This window comes from Trichosurus vulpecula, chromosome 5, assembly GCF_011100635.1.
Source record: "Trichosurus vulpecula isolate mTriVul1 chromosome 5, mTriVul1.pri, whole genome shotgun sequence".
Classification (NCBI taxonomy): domain Eukaryota; kingdom Metazoa; phylum Chordata; class Mammalia; order Diprotodontia; family Phalangeridae; genus Trichosurus; species Trichosurus vulpecula.
This window is the reverse complement of record NC_050577.1, coordinates 6,214,137-6,237,206: the sequence shown is the minus strand read 5'-3', so window position 1 is coordinate 6,237,206 and position 23,070 is coordinate 6,214,137. Positions and strand designations below refer to the sequence as shown.

At 50.0% G+C, this 23,070-nt stretch overlaps 1 protein-coding gene across 1 annotated transcript in view; it reads right to left on the bottom strand.

The window, feature by feature from the left end:
* Positions 1-23,070, bottom strand: part of SCIN (scinderin) — a 53,444-nt gene that overhangs the window by 16,229 nt on the left and 14,145 nt on the right. The window contains exons 4-5 of the mRNA XM_036762164.1: positions 15,333-15,482; positions 1,812-1,904 (exon numbers count right to left, since the gene is read on the bottom strand). Coding sequence (XP_036618059.1) covers positions 1,812-1,904; positions 15,333-15,482 — 243 coding nt within the window. The remainder of the gene's footprint in view (positions 1-1,811; positions 1,905-15,332; positions 15,483-23,070) is intronic.

Below are 23,070 nucleotides of genomic sequence, written 5' to 3'. Positions count from 1 at the left end.
TAATGAACTCCCACATATGGAAGGGGGCATGCACCGAAAGCCTGCAGATCAGGAATGGTGTTTGGGGGCTCATAGCAACCTTAGGGCTCATCGGATCCAACCCCTACATTTTAGAGATGTGGAGACCCAGAGAGTTAAGGGACTTGCCCACAGTCACAGAGACAAAAAGCATCTGAGGCAGGATTAGAAACCAGGTATGACTGACTCCAGGTCCAAGCTGCCTTTTCCCCCTGGGAGAGGAGGCATGTTTTCTGTTTTATGATTATTAACTAATTACAGCTTTAGAGAAAACAGCTCCCAGAAACAGAGACTGGAAACAGTTAAGACTGGAAAAGAACCTCTCTCACAGGAACCCTGAGAGGCAGGGTGTGTTTGTATCTTTATGCCCACTTTATAGATGCACTAGCTGAGGCTCATTGAGGGAAACTGACTTACCCATTTTCACACAGTGACAGGGCTGAGATCTGAACCAGTCCTCTATCCACTACACCACAGTAGCTCCGCTTCCTTTCCAACATGTTTCCCACAGTGAAAGATGGGAGGCAGGTTGGTCTTGCTCTGTGTTTCTCTCCATCTCTGTCTCTGTCTCTGTCTCTCCCCCCCTCCCCCTTTCTCTTCCTGTCTTCCTCCCTCCCTCTCTGTCTCTCTGTTTATCTCTCTCTCTCCCTCCCCCACCTTCTCTCACTCCCTCTCTCTCTTTTCTGTGTCTCTCTGTTTCTCTCCCTGTCTCTCTCTCTGAGGAGGAGGAGGAGGGGGAGGAGGGACCAAGGATCCATCACTTAGGGGTGCTTCTCCTCAGTAGGCTACAGAAAGTCTAGAGAATTTCCTTCTTGGGCACTATCAGAAAAAATGGGAAAACAAATGTTCTCTTACAACAGTTGAGGTTACATATCTCTTGTAAGGATCCCAATGTATTACTTTTTAAATTTCCTATTTTTGAGGCTCTTTCTCCTGAGAGGTCATTGAGCAGTGGGCAAAGCGGGTGGGCCTGGAGCTGCTACCCTAGGACCAGCCATGGCACGTGGGGCTCAGAGTCCTGCCAGCAGCTCATTCTCTTGACATTGACAAAAGCCTTGTGTCCAGTGCTTAGCCAAGTGCCCAGCACACGATTCAAACCTAATAAATGCTAATGCAGAACAGATCGATCATAAAATTGTCTTTTAGCCACATCTTTAAGGCTAAGAAGTACCTGTTTTTAAAATTTATTTTGACAAGTGTCACAAAAGTGAGAGTGAAAGGAGGGTTCACATGAGGTCCCCCAGAAATGGACCTTGGCAGTTCCAAGCCTAGGCATCCAATTTAGACTTCTGTACGCTTTGTACGGGGAATCAAATGTTGCAATACTGCATGTTTCCAAAAGATGGAGCCCTGGGACTAGTACTAAGTGTTCCCACCTCATTTCTTGGTAGGACTTGTTTCTTGCTCTACTGGACAAAAAGAGCCAGGGGTGATGTTTCATAAAATGAAACTGTTCTCCTCAGGTGTGGGAACTTCGGCTTCCTAAGAGGAAGCCGCTTTGCCCAAGATCAGGAAGGACAGATTCTCACTCCTCCCTTATGCATTCACTGTTCACTTGGTCCTCCATGGTAAAGCGCTTTGCAAATCTTAGATAGCTATAGAAATGCTGGTGGTGAGGAGGATGGTGAGGATGATGCCAAGAGGCAGCCGGGGCCCAAAGCCAAGGTCGCTGGGTCAGCTCCGAGGAGGAGCTGATTTCCTAGAAGCAGAGTTCCCAGCCCAGACCACATCCGGCTACCCTTAGCTTAAGCATCAACATCAAGCACTGGAGGGCCCCCAAGCCCGCCACTCACCATGTACAGCCTGGCCATTCTTCTGTTGTTGATGTCAGCTAAGGTGTCATCATCCTCAACTCCGTCTCTCAGTTCTGGCTTCTTTCCTAAAGCCTTCAAGGAGGGAAAAATGAAAATGTGAGGCCAGGCCTGGGGGGATAAAGACATGCCTCGTGGCAGGGGTGGGGGGTGACTCCCCAGCCATCACCAGAGACCCAACTTGATTTTAACCCAGTGGGCAGCAGCAGGTTTAACCTGTACCTTCTTGGGCCACATTTATTGTATAATCAGTGTTTCTAGAATTCCAGATTGGGAGGAGGAAGAGAATCTAAAGGAAATAGAAACCCTGCCCTCGAGGCCTTAGAGGATCAGACTACAGGGATCTGAATTCTGGTTCCCAGTCCCCTGTAAAACATGCCAGACTCACATGGATCACAGATATCCGATGACTAACGACAACAGCAGCAAAATCCAGACAAAGCCACAGAAAAGAAGTCTGGAAGGGGAGAGGGAACCCAGCAGGGAAATGCTGTTACTCACTGGCTAAAGTGAATGTATTGTGTGTGTTATGAACATGTGTATACGTATATACGGATGGATGGATGCATGATAGAGATGTTTGGTCTGGATCTGGGGTAGGGAACTCCTAACGTAGAAAGCCCCTCCACTCATGCAGATGCCAAGTGCTTAATAACTCGTCGTCTACTATAAATGTAACAGAAAAGGTGATTGACCTAAAAGCCCAGGCAGCTACAAACAGCAGAAGTTGACCGTCTGACATCTAGTCGCTTAGTCTTCTTTTCTCCCCTTTAGTTCGCTTGTGCATCTGAACACTCATCTTTGCCCTTGGACATGAGAGGCAGCAGGATAGTGGACAGGACCCTGGAGCTGGGGCCCAAAAGGCCTTTGTTCATACCCTGCCTCTGTCCTTCCTAAGCAAGTCATCCCAGCTCTTCTCATCTGGGAGATGAAGGGAGGGGGCTGAGGTCCCTTCTGGCTCCCAATGTCAGAAAAGAATAATTGCCAGTGAGTGACCTTTGGCAATTCCCATGAAGAGTTGGGGCTAAAAGGTTGTCCTAAAACTGCCCCCTCTGATATTGGCAAAGGCCCTGAATCAATCCTGCAGGAAATGCAAAGGGTCTTTGAGGTGGTCAGTCTGCCAGCCACACAGTCCCAGTGGAGACGGCTGCCCCCAGAGGTGGGGCATTCTGCCCCAGGTCAGAGGGCGTCTGGCTGCAGCCACACCCAGGGTTGGTTTTTTTGGGATGTCCAGGTGGCCACCAGGCCCCCCCAGAGACCCAGGAGCCAAGGAGAGGCTCTGCACATTCTTTCCAACGTGCTCCCATGCTGCCTTCCAGCCCTGCTCTCCCCTTTACATAGTAGCAGCTCCTGATGGCAATGGGGGGTTCCACCCTAACTTCACAGAATGATCTGGTTCACTTTCCCTTTTTTTCCTATAGAATTTAGTGGGTCACAGGGTCACAGAATTGTAGCTGGTGCAGCTCTTTGTCCAAGGTCACACAGGTATGTTGGGGCTCAGCTGGGAAGTGGACTCTCCTACTCCAAAGCCATCACACTCACCACTGGACCACACTGCCTCCGAGAGCCACATGCATCTCCTTCCCCCAATGGCACTAGGGCTCAGCTCCTAGGTTTTCTTACACACTGTGGGGACCAGGAGAGTGCCTGGACAGGGTGTCACCCTTCACTCTGTTCCCATCTACCGCAGGACACAGCAGTCGGTGCTCAGGTAAGTCTTAGATTCACTTGCTTACAGTAGCCCTGTGGCCCCTCCAGGGTCTGCAGCCCATTGGAACTCCCACCCTAGAGTGATGGAAGAGGCCCAGGGTGCTGAGGCAGGGCATATGACTAGGGCTTTGCTACCTAAGCTATCACAAATATTTGATCACATGGAAGGCCCGCAACAAATAGTTCTTAGGAAAAGCAAAGGCTGTTCAGGGAGCCCCACCCAGTCTGTATCTCAGGCTCCCACCCTGCTTCTGCTGTCCCTGGCTCCTAATGGGAGCTGGAAGGGACCCCAAGGCCAACCCCCTCCTTTTGCCAAGGAGGAAGCTGAGGCAAAGCTAATCTGTATTCCTCTGGACTGCCTTCCTCACTTGGATGTTTTCCTGTTGCTTGCTGCCATAAGCCAGCCTGGTCTGGGGTTGCCCATCAGTGCTCTGTCCTGAGCCCAGGGGCCATTTCTAGAACATCCTATGGTCCCTCCACATCCACTGTCTTCCTGGAGCCTCACAAAGCCTGCCACACAGGGATTATCTCCACCATTTTGTAAGTGGGGGAAAATGAGGCCAGGGTGGGGAAAGGACCCTCCCAAAGCCAGTCACAGAGCTAAGTAGGAGAACCAGGCTCTCTGACACCTGCAACACTCCTTTCTGGCTGTCTTTGTATTAACAGGGCTTAGCACAGTGCCTGGCACATAGTTTACAATGTTTGTTATAACTGCTTCATTCTGTCACCCCCCAAAAGCCCTCCACAGTCTGTCCCCAGTGCCCTTTTCTGGCCCATGGCCACCCTTTTTCATGCCTGTTAGCACTTGGTGAAAGTCAAATAAAGTTGCTTTCTAGACAATAAACCCATTAAGTAATTGATGGTCAGGGAGGTTGGTGGATGAGTTGTGTAGGTAAGGACAGCGATGTTCATCTCAAAGGAAGAACGTGTTGGCTAAGCTGGGTCAAGGCAGGCTCTTTGGGGGGAGGGAAGGAATTGTGAACCGGCCCAACCCCCTTGGGGAGGGGTCCCACAGGTGGCACAGTCTGTTCTATAAACTCCCTTATCACCAGGGTTGTTGCCCAGGGATGCCCCAAAGTCCCAAATAGCCCACACTGCCCTGTCAGAGAAGACAGACCACACTGAGTCATTTAGGCCAGGCCGATGGCATGTAGGGCAGAGCTATGACATAGCCAGAGGCTCGGCTTGGGAACCAGAATTCCAGGGTTCTGGGCTGAGCCAGTAGAGACAGAAGCACTTTGAAAGAGGCAGGCATGGACCTGGAGGAAGTCCACACTTTGGGAGGATTAGGGTCTTCCTAAATTGGAATAGGCTCGCTGGGGGAGGGTTAATGACCAGCAGGGAATCTTGTTTCCATAAGGGCTGGACCAGACAGGCCCAGAACTCCCTCCAGGCACTGAATCTGACCCCAGAAATGGCCCCAGGTTGATGACCTGGATGTGGTCCCATGTGACCACTATGGATCACTAGGTAGCCAGGTTTTAGCTGGCTTGTCTGGGGAAGTGAAGTCCCTCAGCTCTTACTCAGTCACCAGCCCTGGGTACAGCATGGGGCCCCACCCTCAGCAGCAACAGCCTCCAGCTGGTTCCCCTGGGAATGTTTGCCAAAGGCCACTAATTCAGGGCACTCTCCAGGGGGTGATGGATCTTATCAGGTTGAACTGGGGTGTGCCAGGAAGGCACACCCACTGACCCTTAGATCCCTGCATTTTGGGCAGTGGCCTGTGGTTAGGTGGCTTGTATCAGCACAAATGCCTCTTATCTCCAGGATGTGTCAACTCCACTGCAGGCTGGGGCACCTGGGGAGAACTCCCCAGAACTGGCCTGAATCTTCTTCCTTTGGTTCTCAATAAAGCTTGGATGTGGTGCTCAGAAAGTCCCATCTGCATGGAGCTTCCAGAAATAGATACCACAAAGGCCTTGTCCTTTTGGGGGAGGAGGGAGTGGGAGGTAGATTGGAAGCCATGTGGAGCTTTAATTGACATTTACTGACAGCATGAACAAATGGCTAGATGGATGGGGTGGGTGTTTGGCTAAAAAAGGAGGCTGCTGCTTAGGATCCCTTCCCTTCAAAGCTCTGCCCAAATGCTTCTTCCTACATGAGGCCTTCCCAGATTCCCATCCTCCCCTTGGGGGGAAACTCATTCCTGAAATTATTTTGGATCAATGTATCTGGAGCCATGTTGTGGCCCTGCCCACCCAAGCCCTCTGGGGCATGAGCTTGTCCTGGTGGCCTGGGACTGTATTGTCTGTGTAGTCATACTGGGTGGCACTGAGCCTGGTGCATAGTAGGTGCTTAATAAATGCTTTTTAATGGGATACAAGTCTGTCTCTCTGAATAAGGAAAATCTGAACGTAACATTGAGCTCAGCCCTAAGGTCTTCCTTTATTTAAAAAAAAAAGCCCACCATATTGTCATGACATGGTAGACACAACCCCACAAAGACTCCAATTCCCTTTTCTGGATTATGTGATCACGCCTACCAACTTCACAGGGCTGGAAGGACAGCAAAGGCTTTGTGTGTCACCTCCTCTACTCCTTACAACAGTGTTGGCAGGGAGGTCCTACTGTTCCCCCACTTTATAGGTGAAGAACAGAGTCAGAGAGAGGTTAAGTGACTAGTTTAGGGTCACACAGCTAGAAGTATCTTGTATCCTCGTGACTCCAAGCCCAAAGCACTACCCACTGCACCAGCCAGCTGTCTACACAGCCAGTTCACTTTGAGATGTCAACTAAACACGTTGCAAAGTTTCTAGAGCTAGGAAACTCCAGATAATGGTTTCAGGGCTGAGTCCCTTTGGGAAGAAGGCTTATCTCTAGGACCCCAGGCAGAATAGCCAGGATTAAGGGTTGAGGGTGAACATTCTGGGCTTTGGGCAGCCAGAGGAGCAGGGATGATGTAGGGCCCCTCTGGGGTCAGAGAGAGAGCTCACAGGTATCGTGCTCCAGAGGGAGAGAGGGAAGGAAGCAGACGGCAGAGAAATGCAGGCACCCTCAGGAAGCTTCCAGCCTAGCTCTCTGACCATTCAGAAGCAGCCAGAGCAGCAGTGTGGGGCACAGTGGGCTAGGCAGCATACAGAGCATGACTGGGGTATGACTCTGCCCCTGACCCCCTGGGCTTGTGGATAGCACCAGGCCTGGAGTCAGGAAGATTTCAGTTCAAATCCAGCCCCAGACACTAGCAGAGTGACCCTGGGCAAGTCCCTTACCTTCTTTTTGACTCAGTTTACTCAACTGTGAAATGAGATAATAGCATCTCCTTAGGCTGTTGTGAGGAACAAGTGAGAGAATGACTGTGAGGCATTAACACAGAGCCAGGCTCATGGTAGACGCTATCTAAACGTTAGCTGACATTATCTTTGTGGCACAAAGTGGCAGAGGCAAACTCTTCTGTTGAGTTGTCCATCCGTGCTCTGGATGCCTGGCCTTCTTGGCTGACTCAGAACCCTCTAGCTGTCATCCCTGCAGGGCAAATGCTCCTGCAAAATCTCCCTCCCTTTGGGCTGACACCCAGGGGTTCCTCTGTTTGAATGTGTCAAATCCCCCCCATGAATGGCAGATGAAAGAGGCTGGCCTGGCCAATCAGGAGCTTATCTCAAATGCTTCTGCACCTCCAGCTGCCACGTGGTCTTGGACTCAGCCTCAGGTGATGAGCTCATCTCCCTCTAGGAGACAACCTACCTCTCTGGATGGTCAGCATGATACGGTAGATGGGGCCTGGCTTCAGAGATGAGAGGACCTGTGTTCAGGTTCAACCTTGTGTGACTTTGGACAAGTCACTCTCTTATCTGCAAATGAGAGGGGTGGCCTGGAAGCCTCTGGGACCCCTTCTGGCTCTCAACCCAGGATCCTAAAAAAGGGGCAAGAGAGGCCTCTCCTATTCAGGAGCCCAGCTGACTGATGGGGCGTGAAGAAAGGCCCACCAAGTCAATTCAACAAATCTTTAAGAGTCTATTTGGAGAAGCCATTGGGTCAAGGGATGATGATATAAAGATAAAAAAAAATGTAGTCCTCCCCTAAAAAAGCTTCTGTCTCACTGGCAGGAAGGCAGTGAGGGATCCACGTGCACACAGCAAGCACTTAAATGTGTCTCTGGTTGCCTCCTCCAAGGACAAAGCTGGGAAACGAATGCTCAGCCACACTACATCTAGTCTGTCTGCCCAATGTCCTGGGGCCCTCCCAGGGTGCCAGAGGACCACTCGCCTGCCCTGGTACCAGCTCACCCTCTTCTCCACACATTTCCCATGTGCCATGGCCTATTCCAGGTCCTTATTGGTCATGCACTGCTGCCTGCTCCCCACCTCCCCATCTGCCTTTGCATGATGCTCATTTGCAGGGCTACAAAGCCCCATGTCTCAGGGGGATTCCACATTACCTATCAGTTGGGGTGAAGTACAAAAATGGATGGACCCCTGCCAGGGATGGTGAAGGAGGAGGCTCCCTTGGGGAGGGACGCACTGGACAGTCTGAGGGCCCTGCCCACTCTCACATTCCTCTCCCAGCCACTAGCCTCCCCAAGGGCATTCCTTCCATTGGACCTCTTTCTCCTTCCCACCAGGTAAGCATGTGCACGTATGTGGCAGGAGGGTATCCCCACAGGACATCAACAACAGAGGTATTTCATATCAGTCCTGCTTTGGACATCCTCTTTCCCTCACAATCAAAATGGGTCTATTAAAATGCCCACATCCTCAGCTTCCTCTGACATCACAGACGCCCAGAGATTTGTAGAAGGAGGGAGGAGACAGTTATCTCTCAGTGAAAACAAAAACAAAAACACCAAACCCAGGGCTGCTTACATACTTGTGACTTCCCTTTAAAAAGTGGAGGAAGTGATAAAGGAACTCTTCTGGACCTGTCTGACCACCATGGGAACATGGTTAGTAAAGAAGAAGTTATGAGGACCCTGGGACCAACAAGGCCTTTGATCACAGAAGGAAGGACGCCAGCTCCAGTGGGACCTACAGAGTCAGTGTGCAGAGGGCATTCTAAGAGGTTCTGGAAATAAGCGAAGGAGGAACTGATGCTCCAGGATTAGTAAGGAAGTCAGCCCCCCCAGAGGACGGCATCCTTCAAAATGACAGCCTCCATTCTGGTTTCTTGAACATTAGAAGCTATCAGAGGTAGAAGGGACTTCCATTTCACAGATGGGGGGACCAAGCAGCTAGACGGGAAGTGACTTATTTCAGGCCACACAGGAAGCTAGTGGCAGAACCAGGATTGGACCCAGATTCAGCACTCCTACCATCATGCCAATGACCTATATTAACAAAGTCACTCAGAAGGTGCTTAAGAAATGGTGGCATCATGCAGCACCTAGATCAAGCCAGTTGCCTTCTCTATGGGGGGGGGTGAGAGGAGGGAGAGAATTGGGAACTCAAAAGTGTAAAAAGCAAATGTTAATGGCTTTTACATGTAATTGGGGGGGGGAATAAAATATTAAATAAAAAAGCAAAAGAAGTAACTTCAATGATTTACTAGTGAAACAAAGGAAGAAAGACCCCAACTCAAGGGCTGGAAGAGCCTATGGGAAATAAAGTTGGAAAAGCCAAATCTCAATATGGCGCCAGAGACCAGAGCTTACTCATGGTGCTTGAGCCTCACTCAGACTGTGAGTTTTTCTTTGGATCACGAGCTCACTTGGAAGGGACAGATAAAGAGCTCTCTCTACAGATGTGACCAACGACGAGTCATCTACCTCTGACCGAGGACCCCAGAGACAGGGCCGTAGCTTGAATTCTGCCCACCAGGGCTGCACCAGCAGGCTCCTGCACCTCCTCTAAGAGTCTTCCTTATCCCAGGCCCTTCAAATGGGGCCCCTCAGACTTGAGTTTGGATCACCTCCCCCAAATGCCCTCTAGCTGAGCACTGCCTTCCTATACTGATGCCCAAACTGAAATAAGATGGCAGGTGTTGTCTGAGGTCCAGAGAAGTGAGGTCACAGAGATGGTAAGTGACAGAAGCAGCCTTTGAACTCAAGGCCTCTAACTCCAAAGCCTGAACACCCTCCCAGATGCTAGCAAGCTGCTTGTCCACAGATTAGTTACATTAACTTTACCCAGTGAAGGTGACTTAAGAGATACAAAACAAACCAGTCAGTGAGGTCAGCACTATGGGAGAGGAGAAGGGGAGAAACCAAAGGGGTCCTTGTTGCTGGCTCCATTTGGACCAGAACCTCAGGCCCCTGCAGCTGTTTAATGTACTTCCTCCCATTTCCCAACCCCCCACACTGAGGCTATGCTGGACCAGGAGTCCTGGTGAGCCCTCAGCCCTGCCCTGATGCCAAGAGCCAGGTGGCCAGTGGGGAAGTGAAGGAAGGTTGCTGCCAACAGGCCAGCTCGACCAGCTGCAACAGTGGACAAATGGACCCGTGTACCTGGGGGACAGCCAGGAGGCTGGTAACCTCTCCAGGGGAAAGACCATTCTCTGGTGATTTCTTAAAGCAAGTAAGTGACCTGCCTTGACCTCATACATGTGAGCACAGAGTTTAGATTTGAAAGGGACACTAGAGACCATTGTTTGGTCCAAATCCCTCAATTAACCAATGAGGGAACTGAGGGGCAGAGAAGTCTGTTTGTTTTCCCCATGTCGTAAAGAACCAGGATTCCAACCTGGGTTCTTCTTCCGAATTGATGTAAAGCACTTAGTAAGTGTGTGTTTGAGAGCAGCAGCAGCACTGGCATGCAGTGTAGGTGTGGGCTCAGATCTCTAACTTAAGGATTCTCTTGCATTTGTATCCTTAGAGGAATCCAAATGATGGGTGCACCAGCAGGCCATGGCGAGGAACATGGTGGACGTTAGCAATCCTTACCTGCCCTCCCCCCAAACTGCCTTGAATTCACTTTGTGTCAACCTCTGTGAACACATTACGTCCCCCCCTTAGAAAGGAAGCTCATGGAGGGCAGAGTTTATTCGGCCTTCATCTTGGCATTCCCAATGCTTACCACCAAGCCTGGCCCAGAGCAAGCACTTAATTCTTGTTAATATTAGTGTCGATGTGTACACAAGTCAACATCATGCAGAATTCAAATTCGGCAAATGTTTATTGGCACCGACCATATGCCAAGCATTTGTGCCCTTTGGGTCACACCCCTGCTGCCTGCTTCCAAACACGAAAGCATCAGAGCAAAGACTACTTGGCCCTGGCATTCAGGAAAGAGGCCAGAAAATGTCCCTGGACCACCCCTGCCAGAGGTAGCCTGGGAACAGCCTTGCCTGGTTCACTGGGGGATCCATCGAGCTTGGTCATTCCACAAACACGCATTGTGCATCTACTGCCTTGTGCTGGGCACAGAGAACCTACTGACCAGGTACTCCATAATCAGCCCTGGTAAAATGATGGTGCCAGCGATTAGGGGAACACCAGTGAGGTCTTCCCCTTCCTCCCAGTAGGGAAGGAAAAAAATAAACCTTAGGACCCACGGGTGGGGCTAAATAGTTTAGGTTTTGTTTCATCAGGGGATGGAAGTATTCAGAGATCAATCTCAGGTTGGTGCTCAGTTGGGGGCATCCCAGGAAACAACCACATGGCGCCATTGTGGTGGGGGTGGCATTGGGGTGGGGGGATTGAAGTGACTTCCTTTGAATCCTTAGAGACCACAGACCCTTCATTTGGTTCCCCAGCAGACTCTAAACATCTAATCACAGTTAATGACTATGGGCAGGAGACCCAGAGATAAAGTCTGACTTCTTTAATTAAGATCAAATTGCTTCCATGTGGACATTAGCACCGCTCTTTGCCTGCTGATCAAACTAAGAGAGTCCTTCTGTCTGAAGACAGGAGCTAGATTTAGAGAAGGTTCAGACTACCTGGCATCAGCCTCCAAGTACACATCTGTGGCCAGTGGAAAGCCAGGATGGCTGGCTCCTGCCTGTTCTAATTTTGGCAAGGACCACCCACAGCCTCAGAGGGAGACAGCCTCCTCCCCATCCCTCCTTCTCACCACCGACAGATTCACAAGAAACCACCCCTGTGGTACCTGGAGCTTAACTGGTGGAGCTTTCCTCTCACCAGACCCGTGAAGCCGGCAGCACAGCTACTATCATCCTCATTTCACAGATGAAGACTGAACCACTCTGGGCATGGGGCTAGTGGGTGCCTCCTCTGGGAATTGAACCTCCAGGTCAAGGGCTCCTTCCATTACACAATGCCATCGCTCAGCTCCCAAAGCCTCCATGAGGCATGGTAATAATAAGGGGCAACTCCCATGGCTGAACAGTGGACCATGGCATAGACTTCTGAAGGTTTCCAAAGGCCTTCAGAGACATCCTTTCACTGAGGAGGAGGAATTCTGGGAGAGAACAGGAGGCTTCCATGGAGGAGGAATCCACAGGAAGCTCTGCCAACTTGAAAGTGCCCTCAAAATGTCAGCACCTGTGATGATGGTTATTACTCAACTAAGCCTGAATGTGGCCATTCTTACCACCTTTACAACATCTGTAGTCTATGTCACAGCCACATGTCCACATTCAAAAGCACTGCAAAGTCCCAGGGACCTGGGGGGCAGTGGAGAGTCAGGGTGGGTACGCAGAGAAAGCAGGGCATGGCCTAGAGTGACCAATGGGCAGGAGGGGAGGAAAAACAGACCCAGAAGGGAAAGAGGACTGGTGGTGCCCAGGAGACATGGCCTAGACCTGCTCAGTCACTGACTAGCTGGATGACCCTGGCCAAGTCATGTGGCCTGCCTCAGTTTCCTGATCTGTAAAACAGGGATAATGATAGCACTGCACCTAGCCCCCAGGGCTGAGGATCAAATGAGATAATGCATGTAAATGGATTTCCTTAATTAAGTGCTTTAAAAATCTGAGCTACTGAGATTCTTCTTATATTATTATTATGGCAACAGAGGAGGGTTCCACAACTCTGAGATCAGGCATCCATTAAAGGAAAATGCTCGAGTTGTGCTAATGGTCCTTCCCTAATTAGACTCCAGGCCCCTTGGAAGAAGGAACCTTGCTGACCAACATCCTTGTGTCCCTGGGGGCCTCTTGTGCACGGTGAGGTACATGGTGGGCATCTGTAATAGACAGATGTTCATGGGGGAGGGAAGGAGAAGCAGATGGAGGAGGGGGGAAGGGAGAGAGAGCAGGAGAAGGGGGAGAAGCTCCTCCTGCCCCCACCTCCTCCAGCTGTTTTACAATACACACACAGCCCAGGACCACACCAGGCCAGGATCTGCTCACCACTGCCCCCAGGTTGTTTGCTCAGCCAATGGCTTTGGCCTTGCCCAGTCCACCAAGTGACCTTAGAACCAAGTCCTTCCAGTCTGGAAAAATACAGCCCAGCTTTCTTCATGATTGCGCCTAGCCATCTGTCCAACTGCTTCCTCTTTCTTGTTCCCAACACAGCACTTTCAAGAAATACTTTTTGTGGTAGTTTCTAAAACTATTTCTTTTTCCAGAGAAGTCCCCAAGGGAAATAGCCCAAGTATGGCCCCTCATTGGGGCCAGAGAGTCCATGGGGACGGTGGCGTGCTTCATTTGTCTTCGCTTTCATTATTTGCTTTTCACATAACAAGAAGAACAATGAACCAGGAACATGTTTCTAAATAATTTATATACCACTGAATTTCAAAGGCAAAGACAATGTTTACAGTAAAGAGGGAAAAAAAGTTGTGTAAACAGGAAGGTAATAGAGAGAAACCAGGTAGAGAGGCCAAGACTGAGGGACAGGTGGCCTTGAGATGTGTCCAAGATGAAGATGCCCGAGACAGGGGACAGGGTCAGGCGAGAGCTCAGAACCTCAGCCTGGGCTAGAGGAGCCGATAGTGGCCCTCTCCTCCATCCTCCTCCCTCTCACAGGGTCCAAGGACTGTCCCTAGACTTAGGGGAGGGGTCGTATCATAGGGGAAGGGTAGTATTAGGGGTCCCAGCTTCCATGGCTAGACTGAGCCAGAAGAGAATGATCATTATCATCAAATTTCACAAGAGTTAGCCTAAATGCAGCACTCAGGCTTCACAAAGAACTTCGGATGAGTTGTCTCACTCAACTCCTCACAAGAACTCGCTGACGTACATGCTACCATCACCTCCATTTTACTGATGAGGAAACCGAGGCAGACGGGTTAAGTGATTTACCCAGAGTCACACAGCTAGTGTCTGAGGGAAGACTGGAACTCATATCTTCGTGACTGAACAGAGCAGTCAGGCTCCTCCAGCTCCCACATGAGAGATCAAAGGATCCTTTTGGGGTTCAAACACCAGACCCTTGGCCATCCTGCGTGGCCCCCTTTGGAAATGATCGACACCCTCTCCAGACTGGGGATGGATGTGGCCAGGGCACAGTGGAGTGGAACCACCCCCCTCCCTGGCCCTAGACTCTGCACTCTCTAAATGAGACCCAACAATCACAACCACAATGAAATTAGGATCATTAGAATTTCTGTAGCATCTTGAGGTTGGCACAATGCTTCACAAACCCTGGGAGGGAGGGGCTCTTATTACCCCCATTTTGCTGGTAAGGAAACTGAGGCAGACAAGTTCCTGCCCAGGGCCATGGTAGGCTTTATGGCCTGGTCTTCCCTCTGTCAGCTCAAATTGTGCTTCCACTCACTAAAACTCTGATCTCCACTCCCCCTCCCCATCTTCCTAGCTTTTACTGAGGAAGCTCATTGTTTTTAAACACGACCTTAACTATATGGTTATTCCTATTAAACGGCTTATTTAATTTGGTCTCATTTTTGAGCTTATGTTGAGATCTTTGTGATTCTGCACATTGCTCAAAGACTCAGCTCGCTCTCTCTCTGTCTCTCTCTCTTCACCACCCCTCCTGTGATGTGTCACAGAAACAAAGATGTGATGTTCATTCCACAACATAGATAACAAAATGTTAAAAAGTCTTGAGCCAGGGACAGATCCCTGGGGCACCCCCCCACCCCGCCCCGGGAGACCTCCTTCCAAGACACCACCGGACAATCAGTAAGAAAACATTTGGGAACAAGTTCTTCCTGGCTCTGGCCCTTCAGCCAGTTCCGGGGCCACCCAATGACATCATCGTGTCATTCCCTGAAGAAAGACCTTGGGCTTTGCTAACATTTGGGTAAGGGACACTAGCAGCCCTATCACGAGGGGAAGATGACTCACTGGGTCTTTGTGATCACTGCTTCACGTTCATTAACCACCCCTTTAATGACATTCTAAAACAAATATTTTCCCAGAGAACAAAATCAAGCTCAGGGGCCTTTCTCTTGAATATTCGAGGTCATAAAAACTGCCTTGCGAATGTTACGTAATCATCTATACCTTCTGAATTAATCAACAGAAATTGGTCAGAGGATGGAGGTACAGTGGCAGGATGGGACCCCCAAATCTGGGGAGCAGCTGGCAGTGGGATGTAGGGAAGTCATCAGAGGCAAGTCTGGAAAGGTGGGTTGGAGCAGACTGTGTGGGGTTTTAAGTGGCCAGGTGAGACTCAGGTAATAGGAGCCAGGGCAGAGTTGGGAGCAGGCCGGCGGCATGCCCTAGCGAGATCCTCCCCATCCATCCAATATTTGGGGCAAGGGAAGTGCTCAAAGGCTTGGCCTCTTAGAGCCAGGATGAAGGCCAGGATGCCAAATTTAGAGCTGAGGATGCTCACAGACCATGGAATCCAAACCTCTTGTTTCATGAAGACACAGAGATAAGGCCCCAGGCTCCATGCCTTTGCCAGTCAGGCTGAAGTGGAGAGCTGAGCCTCGGCATAGGTAGCCAGACCACCCAAGGGTCTTTCCCCCTCAAACATAGGGAGCCTCTGCCCTGGGATCACATGTAGCTCCCATTCCCCCATCATTCCATTGCGCCCTCTCACCAGCCTACCTGGAGGACCTCAGGGGGCTCATTTCCATCTTCCACGATAATCAATTGGGATCGTCCCTTCCTCTCGGTGTCCCGAATGTCCATGGCAACTTGGTTGGCCTTCAGACGTTCATACTTGTTACAGAATGAGCCGCACCACTGGTAAATTTCCTAAGAAACCAAGACAGAGATGTTAGCTGAGGTCAGAGGACTCAGATGGCATCTGGACCTAGAAACCACCCCAAGGTTTAGACTTTCCTAGACCTGAAGTTTGGGTGCCTAGCCTGCTCCCCCTGATTTTCGAAGGCTAGCCTATTGTGATAGGCTGATTGCATCACTCCTTGAGACCAAGTCCAACCCTCTCATTCTGCAGATAAGGCAATAGAGGTTCAGACTGTGGAAGGGACTTGGCCAATGCTACAGAGAAGTAGCCAAGCCAGGCTTCACACCAGGAGTCCTTGGACAGCTGACCTAGTGTGCCTTCCAAGATGGAGTCAGCACCTTGGACACAAGCCCCATCACTCTGCCCCCACTGTGACTCTGGGGCTTCAAGCCTGAGGGGCCCCCGTGTCCATCAAGGCCAATGGCACCTTTTCTTGCTAACTCCCCATGTTCTCAAAACTGCCCAGGGTTACTGGGAGGGGGCATTCGACAAATCCTGAAGCAATCCTGGCTTTGGAAATTAAAAGGTTGAGATAAGACCCAAAACAAGATCAGACCTCTGACACAAGCTTTCAGGGGCCTCAGAGATCTTGGGGTCCAACTGTCTCACTTTCCAGCTGACTAGCTGAGGCCCAGAGAGGTTTGGGGATTTGCCTAGGATCACACAGCTCATCCTCATGGAGTTGTACAAGTCAAATTCAAACAGGGGCCATCAAACTGTACAGAATGATTTCTGTGGGTGCATGTCTACCACATCCTAACATTGTTGCATTTTTATTTGTTTGGTTAAATATCTCCCAAGTAGGCCCACAGTACGCCTGTTTGACCCCTCTTGTATGATAAGAAGAGATAGATCCTGGGAGCTGGGGATGGAGAATGAGTCAAAATCCTTAGAACCAAGTTTCTAGGGAAAAGAGCTTGTGGCCTCCCCCTTTCCCTGTGCAGCATGAGCAGAGATGGGTTCCTCTTGAGGAAATGAGAAGACCACGGCCAGATCAGAAGGGTACAGAGAAGGACGCCATGGGCCCAAAGGCAGCCAGCACCTCAGTCTCAGAGTATGTGTGTGCCTGCACACAAATCATGAAACAAATACCTTCGCTTGTCAAAAAACGTTGGCAAATGGAGCTGAGCCAAGGATGTTCCAACACCCTCCATCTCATTCTGTACCATGGAGCTGGCTCAGCTCTTCCCTACTCTCACTGTTATCCCCAAGGGGGCCAGACCCTTTATGGAATAAGCTGTTTTTGTAGAGTTCTTTAAAATAGTATCTCCTGGAGGCCAAATGGACAAGCTGTCAGATCAAGCATCTGCTGAGCTAAATATATATCTGAATGTTCTCTTTTAATCAGTTTTTTTTGGGGGGAGGGCAATGGGAGAGAGAAATAACACCCTACTCATTTTAAGCTAACTCTTTTCCGGTGGTGTTGACATTTTAAAGGAGTTCCTGCCCAAACCCCATCCCCCAACTCTACCCAGTCTAAAGAACAAGCTTTAATACCTAATTATAACCTTCCCTTGGCATTCCAAGGGAAGGCTAAAGGCACAAACAAACAAGTAACAAAGAATCTGCAGTAGGGCTGGGAATAAGGCATGAGCTTGGTCCTCCAGGCCACTCTGGTTCTTCCACCATATACAAAAGTGACTCATTGATGCACCTTGTTTCCTTGGGTGACCTCCATGGCAGGTGGGGCTATCCACCTACTGCTGAGGTTGGTATCTACCCACAAGCCCCCCAGTTTGTATTTGTGGAGCCCTAAGAAATCTTGCACCAGGAACCACCCTAAAGGCAGCTCAGGCTCCTCCGTGTTCCAAGGCTTCAGTCCCGGGACACCGCCACATCTCCCCATGGATATCCCTTCACTGGGGAGCTGTCACCTGGGGTGACCGGTCCCTGAGAAACTAAGGTTTCACGAGTGTGAAGAATGTGAAGAAAGTTGAGAGCTTGCATTTTTGGAGACTTCATTTCTCTGTTTAAATCTGCATCAGATTGAATGGTAATGGGTAATTCTCTCCACTGTGCCTATGGTATGCATACATGGTCAAGAAGATGAGTGTAGGTGCGCCCCACCCCCACCCCCCACCCAGGATTTATGGGAAGATGCAGGGGAGCCAGCTTCTGAGAAGGCAGAGGGGACATGGTCCTTGGAGAGAGGAACTCACAAAGCCACCCAGCAAAGGTCTGGGCCCTCAGGGTCTTCTCAGAGGCAGCCTCCCATCTATGTGCTAGCCCTCCCTCCCTCCCTGCTTCTTTCCCAAGCTGCACAGGAGAATCTGACCAGCGTGTAATCTATGCCTCTGACTATGGGATAATCATGATAAAGGGTACAGGGTCAAGCCTGGATCCCATCCCAAGCACGGCGAGTGCGAACACACCCATTGCGAACACGCTTGGTATGAACACAGGCTGCTGGGCTAATGATGATATACCCAAAAACCCAATGTGGGCTTTCAATCCTTTTGTTTCATTTCTCATTTATTTATTCAGCACCTACTAAGCACCAGAGCCTTTCTTAGGTCTGAGGCCCAGAGACAATGACGGAACAGGCCCTGCCCTTAAGGAGGGGATACAACAGGCACATAGGAAAGTCAAAATAAAATATAGAATGGGTCAGTTCTGAGGAGAGGGCAACAATCAGAAAAGGGGGCAGTGCCTGAGCCCAGCCTGGGAGAGAGCTGGAGTGTGCCTAGAACCATCATTCCCCGTGTGTATGTGTGTATGCATGTGTATGTGTGTGTGTGCATGCACTTAGCTGTCTTTGGCTTCTCCTGCCTAACAAAGCCCTACAGTGCAGGGCCATAAGCGTGTATAGACCTATTAATAAATGGAACCACCCAGACACTTACTCAATTCACTGATGCTTTGAGCAACACCATTTCCCGACTCTGCGTCCACACAAAGTCACTCTGTGTTCCACGGCAGGAAGGCAGGGTTTTTTTTTTAAAGTTGCAACAACAACCCCCTGTCCTTCCTATAAATGATCAACCCTGCAGGCTGGCAGAAGTATGGGAGGGCAGGCTAGAGCAGGATGCACAGAACATGCAGCTCCCATCTCTAATCCAGACTGGCAGTCTAGAACCGGCGCCGGGGAGAGGAACATTTCAGGGGCTTTCGCTTTCCACAGACCCTAGGGAACCCGTCCAACACAGATGTTTCAAGGAGACATGAGCTTCGGAGCTGGTGGTGATAACAGCATCATGATTCAAAGCACTGATGAACCCAACATTGAACCTCATCTTTTCTGGCTAAAACACCTTTAAATGACAGCGAGTACTAAGGTGGCCGGGCCACATCAGTTAGGAAGCCATGAGTTCAAATCTTCCCTCAGACATTCCTGGCTGGGAGACCCTAGGCAAGCTGCTCCCCCAGCCTCAGTTCCCTCCTCTTTAATATGGGGGCAAGAGCACCCACCGCCCAAGGTTGTTCTGAAAATAAAGTGAGATATTTTTAGAGTGTTTCGCAAACTTGAAAGTTCTAGCTTTAATCGAACCTCAGTTCAGTCCAAGAAGCATTTATGAAGCACCTGCTGGGTGCCCATCACCACGCTGGATCTCGGGGACACGCTCCCTCCTCCCTCAAGAAGCTGCCATCCTGTCAGGAGGCATCTGTACAGCCTGTCATTGCTGGGGCCCGCTTGAGAAGGGAGTGAAATCATGGGGGCCAGTGTTTGCCAGCAGGTAAATGCAAGGCGTGCCCAAAGTGGACTGAGAATGGGAGTGAGAAAGGTTGAAGCTGCTGCCCCCACTGACCACTCAGAACAAAGGGCTTGCTCAGGAGCATGGAGACTGTGAACACAAACACACAAGCATGTGTTTGTGTGTAGTCACATGCACACATGTATGTAGAATGGTACATAGACATTCTGACTCATCACACAGAGGGGGAGTGTGTGTGTAAGGGGGAAGACAAAGCAAAATTCCCCATTAATGGCAATTTGTTCAATCCACCGGGAAACAAGAGTTAAAAGCCAGTGAGCTCCAAAGCCTTCCCCGCACCCAGGGGCCTTGGAAATGGAACTGTAGCGTTTGACTTCAAGTTTGGTTTTGATTTTTAATTTTAAACTCTGCGGTTGGAGTGATTCAGTCTAATGCCCCAGCAAACCATGGCCCAGCTGACAGTGGGGTATTAATCAGGAAGTACAAATGCCCCACCGTATGCAGCCCTTTTTAGAAGGAAGCGTGATCATGGGGGCCTGAGGACCAGCCTGACCGGCCGGGGTGCCCGCATGAGGCTGACTCAGTCCAGTCTAAACGCCTTCCTGCTCTCCTCTGTTCCAAGTCAACAACTTCTTTTAAATGAAAGGCCACAACTCCCTTCCTGGCATGCGGGCAGATTGCCTTTCTTAAGTTTCCATTCTGGTTGCATTTGTTTGCCCTTCAATCAACATTTTCATGTGGCCCATTGGCTTTCAGCGTCATCCAAGTGGGACCGAGAAATCCCTCGTGTTCCCCTCATCCCTTACCCCCCCACCATAAACTCTAAAACAAGGGACCCAAGAAAAGGAAGGGAACTGGAAAAGGCTTCATACGGAACACGGTCCTCAATCTGTGTCTTACTGATGTTAGGAAGAGAACAGTTAAAGTTTCTATTTTTGTCCTGGAACATGAATAATTCAGCTAGGAGAGAATAAGCATTCATAGAGAGCCTACTGTGTTCCAGGCACTGCACTAACTACTTACAATTCTTATCTCATTTCTTCCCTACAACAACTCTGGGAGGTAGATGCTATTAACACTTCCATTTTACAGAGGGGGAAACAGAGGCAGGCAGAGGTGCCATTACTTGCCCAATGTCATGCAGATAATAAATATCTGGGTCTCCCCGACTCCAGGCCCAGTGCTCTGTCCACCATGCCACCTAGCACCACCCATGGGGAAGTACACCCCTCTCTTTTGTTAGGGGTCAGTGAGAGCCAATAAGACAAAGGCCCTTTTTCTTCTGTCAGAGTGGTTGAGAGCCCTGAAGCTTTATCTTTACTGCTTGTCACTATTTTCCATCTGCCAAGGGTTGAGGGGGAGGGACAAACAATGAGAAAGTCTTGACTTCCTGAAACTAGTTGGGACCATCAGCTTTGCTGGTTCTTGGAGTCTCCAGGTGCCAGCCATGGAATCAGGGGCAGTGTCAGAGCCCTCCCCCAATCCCAACCATATTTAGAGGTTCAGGGAAGGTGAATGGATGGGGTCATTCTAGCCCCAAACCGTGCAGGCACTGCGTCCAACCTTGAGCTTCTCCTGAGAAGCCTGGAGTTCAGATGATTCACAAGGTACCAGGAAGGGCTCAGGAGGAGGGCAGTCACTCTTTCTGGAGGCCAGAAGTTCTTGTGGTTATTGGGTGGAGGCACTCGGTTACCATTACCCTTCCATGAAGGGTAGTGATTCAAGGACCAGTGACTTCGTCAGTGCAGGTACATCTGACCCTAATATAGACGCCTGAGCCTCTGGGACTTAGTAAGCAGTTCTCAAGAACTCAGTGCCTCCTTCACCCCCTCCCCCCACAAAAAAGCATCTAGCATCTTAGCTGGTAAAGAGGCCCTCCACAGATAGTGAGGCAGGTCCTCAGAAAAGAGACGCCCAGTCCATCATGGGGACAGTATTGGAGGTCATTCTGTATCATTAGGAATTGTTAGAGCTTACAACCTCACTGGCACAGGTCTTGGGAATCTAGGGCCACTTATTCTCTGAAGATTCCGGTAGAGAAAATTAGCAACTATTAAATAATTGACACTATCTCCTCTTAGCCCTACCCCTACCTGCCTGACTACTACTTCTCAGTCTCCCTTGCTGGTGTATCCTCAGTGTCCTACCCTCTACATGTGGGTAAACCTAAGGCTCTATCCTGCGCCCCTTCTCACCACACTGCCTCTCGCGTGGTGACTTCATCAGCTCCCACGGGTTTAATGAGTATCTCTCCAAATGCCTCCTAGTCTCTAGATCCAGCCCTGGCCTTTCTCCTGAGCTCTAGTCCTGGATGGACAAGGCATGTCTCCAGTCAGATGTCCCCCAGGCATCTCAAACTCAATATGTCTGTGAGGGAGCTCATCATTGTCTGCCAAGACCTCTTCCTAACCTCTATTTCTATGGAGTCCCCACTATCCTTTCAGCCCCTCAAGTCTGTGAGTACAGAAAAAAGGATTTCTTATACTGTTTGGGAAAATTTATTATGCTGTTTAAATCCAACTTTATGTGATTAAAGGTTGTCCACACCGAGAATGGCGCCTGACCCCAGTAACTCTAGGAATGCCAGAGATGATGACAAGGTACTTCCCATTCCCCCAGACCTAGAATCCACTCAAAGCATTCTTGTTTTGGGTTATCATACCCAGGAGCTCCTGAGGGCTCCAGCCCGAGCTTCTGTTCTGGGTTACAGCTACTCATTTCTATCTCGATCTACCTTGCTTTCTTGGCTGCTGTCTCAGCAAAGTTGCTTCACACACATGTAGGGTTCCAATGTGGGAAACTTTTGTCAACATCCACTATGATGTAAATCTTCCACAATCTGGGGAAGAGAGCCCCTCCCTTTCCGTTCAGTCTCTTCTACCCAAACAACATCATAAACCTCTTTCTCAAAGTATTTTGGGTTTGGGGGTCTGGGAGCTCGAACCACACAAGCTTGGAATCCTCCTCCAGTCTTCCCTCATCTTCCACCCTCACATCTAATCACTTAAAATTTCCTCGTTGAGTCCACTGACCTAATATACCTTCAATTCACTCATCCGGCCGCCTCCCTCACTCAGACCTTCTCTTGTCACCTCTTCATTGGCTTCCTCGCTTCATCTCTCCCCTCTCCAAGTCATCTTCCACACAGATGCCGGTGACATTCCTAAAGCTCAGGTCTGACTGTGTCGCTCCCTAATGCCAACTCACAGGTCTGGCATTTAAGGGCCTTCACAAGCTGCCTTCAGGCTACTGTTCCTGGCTGATTGCACGACACTCTCCTTATAGCCGAACTAGTCTGCCAGCGGGCCCCATTTACAAGAGCCTACGTCCTGTCTCTGGACATTAGCATGGGCTTCTCACGAGGCCTGAAGAGTACTGTTTTCCCACCTCTGCCTTACAGAATTCTCATTTCCCTTCAAAGCTCAGCTTCGGCAGCTTCCATCGCTGACCCTCTCCAGCTGGGATGCTCGTCTTCCAACAATAACTTTGTCTCTTTCGCATTTAATTTTCTAAGTGCATGTTGTTCCTCTACCTGCCCCCCCACACCCCAGCAAAGAATATAAGCTCTTTGAGGTCAAGGCCCATTTGACAGTTTGTCTTTGTATCTCTGGTCCCTTAGATAGTGCCTGGCACATACTCCGTGTGAACTGAAATATCATTACCAGAGTTAACAGTTACCACGCGCGACATAGGTAACTTCATGACCTTGTGAAGGATGGCCAGTCTTCAAGAACAGGACCTCGGGACTTAACATACTCGTTTCATAAATGACAAGCCACAGGCTCAGAGAGAAGTCATATGCCTCCATTACCTGGTTAGTAGGGCCCAGGCCAGGATTCACATCCAGGTCTTTTCAGTCCACCTGTGCTGCCCTTCTCTCTCTACGCCCCCTCCCACCCCCCCATAGACCGTGTCTGTATTGATCAGCAGACCCAAAATGGTT